Below are 12,079 nucleotides of genomic sequence, written 5' to 3' on the forward strand. Positions count from 1 at the left end.
ACTGAAATGGCATGCGGTGAAAGCGAAATTAACAGCATGCGTTAGCTGTATGCAACTACACTGCCCAGCAAAAAAAAAAAGTCGCTGTTTGGATTTTAATAGGTAAATACTTAAGAGTCTATGGATGGATCATTATTACAGTGATTATTATGTTTCTAGCATGTTATATGTTTGGTTCTTTAAACCCTAACAGATGGAGTGTGGTCATCATGGCCATATTCCAGGATGACAATGTCAAGATTCATCAGGCTCAAATTGTGAAAGAATGGTTCAGAGAGCATGAAGGATAATTTTCACACATCAATTGAGTCCAGACCTTAAATTCATTGAAAGTCATTGTGATGTGCTGAAGGAGACTTTACAGAGAGCTCACCTCTTGCATGGTCAATACAAGATCTTGACCAAAAAATGATGCACCTCCTGATAGAAATAAATGTTGTGATGTTACTTCCATCAAGATGTGCATCAATTTTTTTAAAAGATCTTGTATTGACTGTGCAAGAGGTGAGCTCTCTGTAAAGTCTCCTTCAGCACATCCCAAAGACTTTCAAAGAATTTAAGGTCTGGACCAAGCGTGCCACACGAGTCTCGATCGCCCCCAGGTTGCTGGATGCAGTATAGGTCATAAACCCCACCCTCTCCATGAAATGTAATGAACGCGAGACAAACTAAACAGTCAAACTACATGTCAAATATTTTTTCTTCCAAAGATGCTTTCTGTCATTTTAGGCAGTTTTTAATCACACTGATGTTAGTTCAAGTGTTCGTTCTTTAAATAGGTTTGTTTTTAGTTATTTGATGCTATAAAAAAATGCAGGTTTTCACGTCATGATTGACAGCTGAGATTACAGCTTTTTTGAGCGATGTCATCACTGAAGCACCAACAGACTTTTTTCGGGATCTTCGAGAGGAGATTAACTTTAATTTCTACATTTCCAGAACTGTTTATTTCACACCGACATAATGTTATTCTGCAGCATTAACCGATTTTGCGGGAGTTTGGGCAGGACCTTGATATCGCTACTCCACTTCGGGCTCACTACTGCACAGACTCGGGCTCCAAGTTCACTATGCGCAGACTCAAGACTCAAGATGTCAGCGCTATTGACATACTAGCCGGCTTCAGTTACTACAATGGAAGAGAGTGAAGGTGCGTCATCCATCTTTTTTTTACAATCTATGGTCTGGACTCAGAGGTGCCAATTCATGTGTGAAAATGCTTCTTCAAGCTCCCTTACAACCATTCTTTCACAATTTGAGCCTGGTGAATCTTGACATTGTCATCTTGAAATATGACCATGATGCGTCTTCCTACATGGTTGTTTAAGTAAAGAAAAGCTACACACTCCATCAATTAGAGTTAGAAGAACTTTTGCCAAACATAACATGCTAGAAACATAATAATCACTGTAATCCATTCATAGATTCTTAAGTATTTGCCTTAAAATCCAAACAGCGACTTTTTTTTTTTTTTGTCCGGGCAGTGTATATCCTAGATTACTGGTAACTAAAGATCATTTTGACATGCTCTTTTTACGTTACGTTTTTGGACGTTAAACATCTTTGTAGTTGCATGCAGCTAAAACACCAGACATGGTTCTGTGAATAAACTTTCTGACTATTATATAGAGGACAACAGTGATTTGCACTACACACTGTCCGCCGGCACGGAGCCTTGCTACCTTGCAGTCGTTTGCCAGCGAATCCCAAGCCTCCAGAACATCCTTACCCTCCCTGTTCTTTGGAGCGTCCTCTGCTTCCAACTGCTTGGACAAGAAAATTGGGACGTGGCATCTTATATTTGTTTGCAACACTGGCACAACACAAAACACAACAGTGCTCACATGTGTTTGTGTTTGTGCTGTGATCTAGCATTGGTGGGTGGGAAAACACAACTCTAACATAACATTATTGAGCATGGGAACATTTAAAGCAGCGACACATTCAAGAGAGCTTCAAATTCTTAATGTTGCCATGTTTCATGGAGGTGAACGTGGATGTTGAAGCATCAGTTCACATAAAGAAAAATTGCTGTAACATTATGAGTGAATGTTCTGTATGATTGAACATATTTGTCCAATTCAAAATTTTTTTTTTAATATGCAGTTATTCTGAAAATATGTCACATTTCATATTAGACTGAAATAGAATTATCTAAACATCCTTAAAACAAGCTTACAACAGCCTATCCTAAAAAAAAATAAAAAAAAAATAGATCAAATGAATGGTGTTAATACAGGGACTCTGAGGTTGTTTAACTAATGCAGTTAAATCCCTTAAATCTTGTTTAAACCTGTAGGAAATTTGTTAAAATGGGTCACTGTTGATGCGTCATGACTGCCTAATGTTTCCGTGGCAACATCCGTTGACCAACCACTGCTCATATTTTCTTCCCTATCCACCAGCAAACATTTATCATTACACAAACAGCTCTTGTTTCAGAAGATATCCACACAAAACAAAGCTAAACATGTATGAAACATCAAGTATGTATCTATGATCCTCTCTTCCCAGAGTCATTTCAAATCTTTTGTCTATTAAATGTATTATTATCTAGTAAACTATTCTAAATGCTTTTCATGTCCTAGTGAAAATTCCCTCGACATTTGTCTTAGTGTCTCAGTAGAAAATGATGTGGGCCGTTATTGTACCTTGAGGCTGGCGTTAGAGCGCTGATGACTGAGATTGTTGAACCTCCAGCCCTCCGTCCCAGGAGTCTCGGCTCTGCCCTGGACGTCAGGTGTCAGAGAAGTGCTCCCACCAGACATGGGAAAGACTCCCAGAGACAGGGGCCGCTCTTTCCTTAAAAAAAAAAAAAAAAAAGAAGGTTAAAAATCATGACAAAAGCTAAACTGCATCATATATTAAAATAAATGTAGAGTGCAATTAGCCATTGTTCTAAATTTATTTCAATCTATATAAGCAATCTGCTTCTGAATCGGTTTGCCAGTTCTCAGTCAACTACATGACATTTCTTTCTAGCACAGATCTAGGATTATGTCCGTCTTACCGAACTCGGCCCAGCGTTCCCGTTTCAGAGGTCTCTCCTGTCTGCTGCAGCCTGATCCGTTCCACATGTTCCATGTAGTTGTGGATCATCTGTGGAACAAATGGACAAAAAGAAGGTGGATTAATTTAAGAGCTGCAGTAAGAGACTCTACAGCTAAATGTAGTTGTAAATTCTCTTCTAAGGGTGCGTTCACACTTGTCATGTTTGGTTCGATTAAAACAAACCCTGGTGTGTCGATTGCTTTGTTAGTGTGGTTCATTTAAACATATGTGAACGCTGCCATCCGAACCCTGGTGCGCACCGAGACCGCTGAAAAGATGGGTCTCGGTCCACTGGTCCACCAGTTTTGTTTGGGTTGTAAGATTAGTCTCATCTGCTTACCAAGGCTGCATTTATTTGATCAAAAATACACCAAAACAGGAATGTGAAATATTATTACAATTTAAAAGAATTGTTTTGTATTGTAAATCAAAGCTGTGTGATCAAAGCTGAATTTTCAGCATCATTACTCCAGTTTTCAGTGTCACATGATCCTTCAGAAATCATTCTAATATGATGATTTGATGATCAAGAAACATTTCTTATCATTATCTTTGTTGAAAACAGTTGTGCTGCTTAATATTTTTATGGAAACAATGATACATTTTTTCAGGAGCCTTTAATGAATAGAAAGTTCAAAGATTTATTTGAAACGGAAATCTTTTGTAATATTATAACTGTACATTTTTATCAATTTATTCCATCTTGCCGAATAAGGCCACGTACACACTGTAAAGTTTCACGAGAAACAACCGCATTTAAATACGGGCTTGAGCCAAGTAAATTATCATTTGGTGCGTGTATGAAACGGCTATGATTGACAGCATGGGAACCACAGCAATGTTCTGCCGTCTCGCATGTTTGGTCTTCGCTATTCTTACCAAAGAAATCTTAAAGCGATAAAAGACTCATCATGCTCAGTGATTTTAACTAAAGCACAGTTGACAGAGGTTTTAGCATGTTTTAGGCATGCTTAAAGGCTGCTTCACAGAGCGTGCTCTTACAGTGTTGCCATGTCCACTTATTCTAAGCATTTTTGAGCTTGTTGTTTGAGCTTGAGTTTAAGCTATTGAGTTTACAGAGTTATTAAAGTGAGCAGATGTGGGTCGCGATATTTTGGTCTTATTTTCAGCATAAAGATTTTGGATTTATTTAGGTTTATTGTGGGTTTGTTCTCGTTAACTGTTTTTCTAGCAAGATCTGGCAACACGATTGAGTCAAAGCTAGTAACGCTTTCCCTGTTATTTTTTCCACACACAAGGGAGAAACATTTCTGATGCACGTCAATATATGTCATTAAAGGTGCCCCTGATTCAAAAATTGAATTTATCCTGGCATAGTTGAATAACAAGAGTTCAGTACATGGAAATGACATACAGTGAGTCTCAAACTCCATTGTTTCCTCCTTCTTATATAAATCTCATTTGTTTAAAAGACCTCCGAAGAACAGGCGAATCTCAACATAACACCGTCTGTTACGTAACAGTCGGGATCATTAATATGTACGCCCCCAATATTTGCATATGCCAGTCCATGATCCCAACATTATGAAAGGCATTACACGTCTGGATCTGTGCACAGCTGAATCATCAGACTAGGTAAGCAAGCATGGACAACAGCGAAAAAAGGCAGATGGAGCGATAATAACTGACATGATCCATGATATCATGATATTTTTAGTGATATTTGTGAATTGTCTTTCTAAATGTTTCGTTAGCATGTTGCTAATGTACTGTTAAATGTGGTTAAAGTTACCATCGTTTCTTACTGTATTCACGGAGACAAGAGATGTCGTTATTTTCGTTTTTAAACACTTGCAGTCTGTATAATGCATAAACACAACTTCATTCTTTATAAATCTCTCCAACAGTGTGTAATGTTAGCTTTAGCCACAGAGCACCATCAAACTCATTCAGAATCAAATGTAAACATCAAAATAAACACTATACTTACGCGATTAGACATGCTGCATGACGAACACTTAAGATCCATTTTGAGGGTTATATTAGCTGTTTGAACTTTTTTTTATGGTGTTCAAGGCAAGCGCGAGCTCTTGGGGCATGGAGCACCGGATTTAAATGTGCCGCGTACCCTGAATCGGCTCATTTATAATGATGCCCCAAAATAGGCAGTTAAAAAGTAAATTAAAAAAAATCTATGGGGTATTTTGAGCTGAAACTTCACAGACACATTCAGGGGACACCTTAGACTTATATTACATCTTTTGAAAAAAAGTTCTAGGGCACCTTTAAAGGGTTAGTTCGCCCAAAAATGAAATTTCATTAAGTATTCACCCTCATGTCGTTCCAAACCCGCAAGACTTTCATCTATCTTCGGAACACAAATTAAATCAGAGAGGGTTTTTTAAACAAACGAAGGTCTTACAGGTTTGGAACGACATGAGGGTGAGTAATTAATGACAGAACTTTCATTTTTGGGTGAACTAACCCTTTAACAACTAGTTGTTCAGTTAAACTGCGTACACATTTTAGTATTAAATGCGCAGTATTTTTGTAAATGTGGTTGTCACTACCAGCATTTTTCAGGAGTTAATTCGGTTGTTACTCCCTTAAATTACTGAACTGTGTGTGAACAGAACAGAATAGAATTAAGCACTAAAAGGTGAATTGACAACCGAATTTAGCTGCAGTGTGTATGTGGCCTAGAAGTATTCATTTCTTTTCTTTAAAAAAAAAAAAGCTTACTAACCCCCAACTTTTGAACGGTAGTGTATTTTAATTTAAATTGACTGTATTAAAGTCACTATAAAATCAAAATGGACAGTTCTTGTTTTTTTTTAATGAAATATTGCAGTATTTATTATAAATGATTCATCCATGCACATCATGACTTTTTATAAATCACAATAGGGAAGAAAAGACCATTGCAACTTATGTTTCATGCAGACTTTAAAGGTGCAGTGTGTAAAATTTGGGAGGACCTGTTGACAGAAATGCAATATAATATACATAACTATGTTTTGAGTGGTGTATAAAGACCTTACTTAATGCACCGTTATGTTTTTATTACCTTAGAATAGTCCCCCCTCCATGTCAAGTCATCATTATGCGTCAGCATGTTTCTACAGCAGCCCTAAATGGACAAACTGCTCTACAGAGCACGTTTCGTCACTATGTTGTTATTCTTCTAAATCGTTCGTGTTTTTAGAGGCAGCTTGCATCGTCACTACGTTGAATATGCACACAGAAGTAGCAGTAGTAGTAGTCTGTTTTTTTAGACTGACTACTCTCTGCCATCTCAAATGACAACATTTGTCTTGTGTCGGCCAGACGGCCACCGTAGCTTCTCTATGCACTTTGAAAGGGTGCGTTGAGCGCCACTGGATGCCACTAAAATTTACACACTGCACCTTTAAAACATGGTGGTCCCTCTTAAAGTGTACATGGCCTATGCCATTTACTTTGTGTTGAATTTGCTCTCTCCCTTACCTCTGTGTGACGCAGGTGAAGGGAATTATACTCTCGCTTGAGTTCAGCCTCTCGCTCCTCTAATCGACTTACTGAGAAATAAAGAGTAAGAAAGATTAAATTAAGCATGATAGTTCAGCAGTACAAGAGTGCTTTGCAAAGATTTTAGAGTTGTAGTTCAGTTCATAAGTACTCACAAGTGTGTTTTTTTTTTGTTTTTTTTTACACATCAACTGCTTTTAAAAAACTTTGAAAGAGAATATTTAGGTGTGTTATCTCATTGCATGCAACACTTGTGAACACACATTACATGCCATATAGAAGCTCTAAAGAAGAGCCTAGAACTAAATGAGGACAGAGAAACGAGGCTAATTATTCCAGTCATCATCATAACACAGGTTAGAACGTCCCATATGACCAAAGATGACCCGGCGTAAAACTGTAAAACCATGTGAGTGAGCTTGCCACTTTAAATTGGCCTGAAACCAGATTTTAAGCTAGGCTGAGTGGGCAAAGCTTAGGCTTTCAGTGAGGCCTATAAAAACATTTGCAGTTCTGTAGAGAGGATATTCACAGAGGACATTAAACAGGCTTGATTTAAGAGGTGACACAAAGACATAACCCACTTTTAGCTGTCAGGTTTAAATCTAAGCCTGCAGCAGAACTGCCCAATGCATCCCTCCATCAAACCGGCTATAATAATTCACTGTCTACTACATACTTAATTTCAGCACAGTGATTTCAAGTAGAACTGATATCCAGTTCAAATCTCAGACAAGTGTTTGCTGGCAATTCTCTATTAATTAATGCCAGAATTAATTAATTAGTGCCAGATTAGAACAGCAGACAGCCATAATTAGCATGTATGGGTGCTTGCCTAATATCATTATCACCCACAGGCATCTTTTGGAGCACAGGGCGATCTGAACGCACACACTCGGTCTGAACTGACCCCTTTTTTACCACATGTTTTTGAACAACAGAACATGGGTAATGCTATTCAGGGCCACAGGAAACACTGCATTTATTCAGACTGAAGTGATTAATCACATTAATTCAAAACCAAACTAAACTCTCTTATACAAAGCCAGACTACTAGGGGTGTAAATATTTGCTCTGACAATGATTCAAATTCAAATTTTGTTTCTTTTCACATTAATGACTCACAGCCCATGAGGAATCAAACAGCTATATGTTGAAGTCAAAGAAAATGTCGGCTCTTTCCTGTGCAAATGCGCAACTGTACATAATCACTGCCAGTCAATAATGGGATCAGTAGAATGGGTTGAGGAGAGATTGAATCATGGGACAGTACTCTATTATGGGCAATGTGTAAAGAACACTCAACCAATACTTCATATAAACAGCTAAATTGCATGGATTATATCCATTTTATATTAAAGGGGTACTTCGTCATTGGCAAAAGGGGCTTTCACTGAAACATGGCTGCCTACACAATAGAAAAGGCAAAAATATTTTTAAAATTGGTGCTAGCAGACTAGAGAAAAAAACAGATAAAAAAAGGATTATTGTCTTCCCTTTTGCCAAATACTGTAGGTAGGAAAACATCAACACCCATAATGCACTGGGCATGTTGCCATCCAAGGCCACTCCCACGGGACTTTTGCTGACAAGTACTTCCCCCTAGCATTTTCAGCAGATTCTGACTAACTTTAACACCTCTGATTGGTCATTGCGTTCATGTACTCAACAGATATGTCTGTAATTTGCCTACAATGAGCAACGCTTCAAAAACATAGGCGGCTGCTTTCAAACGCTCCTGTGTGTATCTGTGTAAGCATTCAGTGAAGAGATTTCTCAACTAAGGTTACAATTAACTTTTGTAGGATACTTACATTTAAATTACAAATAAGGAAGTTTTTATAATAACAAGGTTATAGGCGGTATGCATTGACGTCACTTTCCCGCCCGAACACGCCCACTCAGCCGGACTTGAGTGGCAAAAGAGCTTGCTGCATGACTGGATTTAATAGGGGAAACTGCGAAAATGCGAGTAAAACAAACTATTACACTAAAGGCTGGACTCAATAGTGTTTCTGTTTCAACTTACCAAAGATCCAGTGGATATTGCAGCCAGGAATCGTGTTTCCAGACATTATATGTGCCTGATTTTGACGAAGGGAAGTACATAAAGCAAATTTGCCTGTGAACGCTTTGTATAAATACAATATAGGTAGGTCTAAATCCGGGTGAGAAATGGCTCATTTGAGTCACTTACATTAATGTTATATATATCATCCAGTCTTAACTTGTATAGGTTTTGTCAGCGTTTATTTAAAACACTCAATTATGCAGAATATAAGATGGTAAATATTTAATTGATGAGTTGTCAATTCAATATATAACAAGTTCAATACAATATATAGTGTAAGATTTTACTCCAAAATTCAACATATTGACAAAATGATAACTGCAAATCCATGTTTCACTGCCTGGAGTCCTGAGGTATATAAAAATATACCTCAGATTTCTTGTCAAATCTATTGATTGTACAGTCAATCGCAAAACTCTTTTTCCTTTTGTGTGTTCATGCTGAAAACCAATGCTGCCACTCTTTCTTTTTGCCACTCAGTCACACAGGCCGACGGTGACATCACATGCATACCCTCTATAATAATATATTTAATGACAATTATGTTTCAACTCATTTTTTAAAATATAAACATTTAAATGGTGGCTGTCATAAAAACGTGACAGATTTATTCAAACACATTAAATATTGAAGAACCGGTCAAGTACCCAGCCCTACTAGAAGACGCATGTTCTAAAAAGGTTCTAAAAAATTTTAGACCATGGAAGTAAGACGTAAACGAGAACAGAAAATAAAAGCATGCGATTCTTACTCTGATCAGCATAGTTCTTGATCTTCAGCTCCAGCTGACGGGAATGTGATCCCAGACTTTCCAGATGGTTCTGCAAGTCCTTCTTCTCTTGCTCCTGGGAATCTTCAAATTCAATGAACTTCTGCTCACAGAAAACACAAAGAAAAAATTAAACATTGCATTTTTTTTAATAATAGCCAATAGGCGTTACAGGATTTAATTGTTACAACATGAATAGAATAGACAGTGATTTGCTACTTGCTGCTAGTCAACTCTGGTGGCATTTTTAATTTAAAGGAAGGGGACATTTCAGTCTTGCACATTTTTTTACAATGAGTCATCAATATTTTTGGTCTATTTTTATATGCATATATCTGCTCAAGTAAACTTCAGTTAGCTAGCATATTGACTGCACACTTAACAGACTAAAAGCTACAAGTACAAAACTTTGAGCACTTTATTATTTCTACTAGGTATTACAATAGATCAAAAACAGAATCAAGAATAGGATAATAAGTGTAAACCCTGACACGTTATCTACAATTTTATGGATTTTTACAAGTCCTTTTTATAGGCTGAGGAACAAGATTAAAATGTCAAATGTATCAAGACTGAAGCATTAAAAGGCAGAAAAGTTTTGAAATCAGAAAAGGATTTCATTTAATGAACTATATCCAAACTTTTTTGCACAAATACATATGCAAACAAGTCTATGATGTGAAATGTCAATAAATGGTTGACCGATGTGACGCGATGTTGATGCAGATCTCTAGAAATCACAGACATTGATACAATGCAGATAAATTAGTTAATGATAGCAAATTAACAACAGTATTCTTTGATGAAAATAAAGTTTAAAAGAAACGCATTTATATGAAATATAAAATATAAGTTTAATGCATCCTTCCTAAATGAAGTTTCTTTTTAAAAAACATACTGATCCCAAACTTTCGAACAGTAGTGTTAAGTGAAATCAGCAAAAAAAAAAAAAAAAGGATGCATTATGCACAGACAAAGTTTTACAAGAAATATACAGTTTGAATCCAGCAGCAAGAGTTTTTCAGCCTGGTCACAGCAAAGGATCCCTTGACCTGGAAGTAATATCTTGACGCATTTTCCCTAATTGGAATCCCTCTCCTACAGAACACATGCTTCATGTCTGGAGTACAGGGGTCTCCTGGAGAGCCTGGTGCAGTGAGAGCATCTGATAAAGAGGAGCTGTTTCAGTGTCACTTTAGGTTCCCGTCACACGAAACTCACTCAGCAGCCCCCCCGAGCAAAGAGATCAACAAACATACGGCTCTTGTCACATTCGACTTCTAAAATAACACTGGACAGCATAGTGGTACAACATGTGACTATTATTTTTCAGTAAGAAAATATTAAACAGTATGAAAATGTAACACATTAGGCCTGAAACCTAACATGATCCTGAATATTCTTAAAACTTACTTCCGGTGAGAAGAAAGGCGAGTAAGAGATCAATGTTCACCACAATGAATATTGATCACAACCTTATGTCACTCTTCTGGAAGCGAAACCAGTCTGTCATAATAGGATGTATCCTAGATCCCGTATCAGTTCACACAGGGATTAATGCAGCTCATTTGTGTTTTGGTTGGATAATGTGCCAGACATATTGCTCATAATCCCAGTTAACCGTCACTGTGTCAGGAACACATAAAGCCACTGAGCAGCATTAATCTGTCCAAAGTCGGGCTTACACACGTTGAGAACAGTACAATGCAGTGTAATCTTATTTCCAAAATAGATTAGAGTCACATCAAAGAGTTTACTCATGTGCATAAACTATAAGAGGTTCATAACATAATTTAACACTAACGACACATGTAAGGAGTAAAAATGTGTTCCTGTCATTAAATATACTATAATTTGATAAAATAGCCTATAAAATTATTTAAAAGAATATGATGTAAAACTGAAAATCTCAGTTTTACATCATATTCTTTTAAATAATTTTATAGGCTATTTTATCAAATAAACCAGGTGTTTAAAACCAACAAAAAAAAAAAAAATCACTTCTAGAAAACACTGACTCAAAACTTTTGACTCCTAATCTATTATATTTGTCTAATAAACAAAGCAAATATACTATAATTTGATAAAATAGCCTATAAAATGACTTTATGATTTTGAGCTAGGTGTTTAAAACCAACATGCAAAAATCACCTCTGACTCCTAATCTATGATATTTGTATAGTAAACAAGGCCTTGTGAATTACAAATATTCTTGGCTCTTTGGCGAATTGCTTTTGTTCCTATTTTGTAAGTTGCTTTGGATAAAAGCATGTGCTAAATGCATAAATATAATGTAATGCGATTTAAAAACAGTACAGTTACAGCTAGTCATTGTGACAACTTGCCCCTGCGTCTCCCATATGGCACTGAGGCAAGAATTGGACTCTGTAGTTTGCTGTTGTCTGTTGTTTTGTTTTTATAAATTGACTTTATGATTTTGAACTTTTGACTCCTAATCTATGATATTTGTCTAATAAACAAGGCCTTGTGAATTACAAATATTCTTGGCTCTTTGGCGAATTGCTTTAGTTCCTATTTTGTAAGTTGCTTTGGATAAAAGCATGTGCTAAATGCATACATATAAACCGTACAGTTACAGCTAGTCATTGTGACAACTTGCCCCAGTTTCTCCCATATGGCACCAAGGCAAGCGTTTGACATTGTAGTTTGCATGGTAAGACAAGAAACGGTTTGTCTGTTGTTTGTTTTATGTTGTTTTC

The 12,079-nt window shown here is 36.9% G+C and overlaps 1 protein-coding gene across 10 annotated transcripts in view; it reads right to left on the reverse strand.

The window, feature by feature from the left end:
- The window catches only part of spag9a (sperm associated antigen 9a), a 39,544-nt gene that overhangs the window by 26,600 nt on the left and 865 nt on the right, over positions 1-12,079 (reverse strand). For 7 of the 10 annotated variants that reach the window (XM_067381461.1, XM_067381458.1, XM_067381460.1 and 4 more), the window contains 5 exons: positions 9,342-9,462; positions 6,499-6,569; positions 3,011-3,099; positions 2,652-2,802; positions 1,683-1,766 (listed from right to left, as the gene is read on the reverse strand). In XM_067381461.1, coding sequence (XP_067237562.1) covers positions 1,683-1,766; positions 2,652-2,802; positions 3,011-3,099; positions 6,499-6,569; positions 9,342-9,462 — 516 coding nt within the window. The remainder of the gene's footprint in view (positions 1-1,682; positions 1,767-2,651; positions 2,803-3,010; positions 3,100-6,498; positions 6,570-9,341; positions 9,463-12,079) is intronic. The other 3 variants (XM_067381457.1, XM_067381456.1, XM_067381462.1) reach the window with 2 other exon arrangements.

Source organism: Chanodichthys erythropterus, chromosome 3 (genome assembly GCF_024489055.1).
Source record: "Chanodichthys erythropterus isolate Z2021 chromosome 3, ASM2448905v1, whole genome shotgun sequence".
Classification (NCBI taxonomy): Eukaryota; Metazoa; Chordata; class Actinopteri; order Cypriniformes; family Xenocyprididae; genus Chanodichthys; species Chanodichthys erythropterus.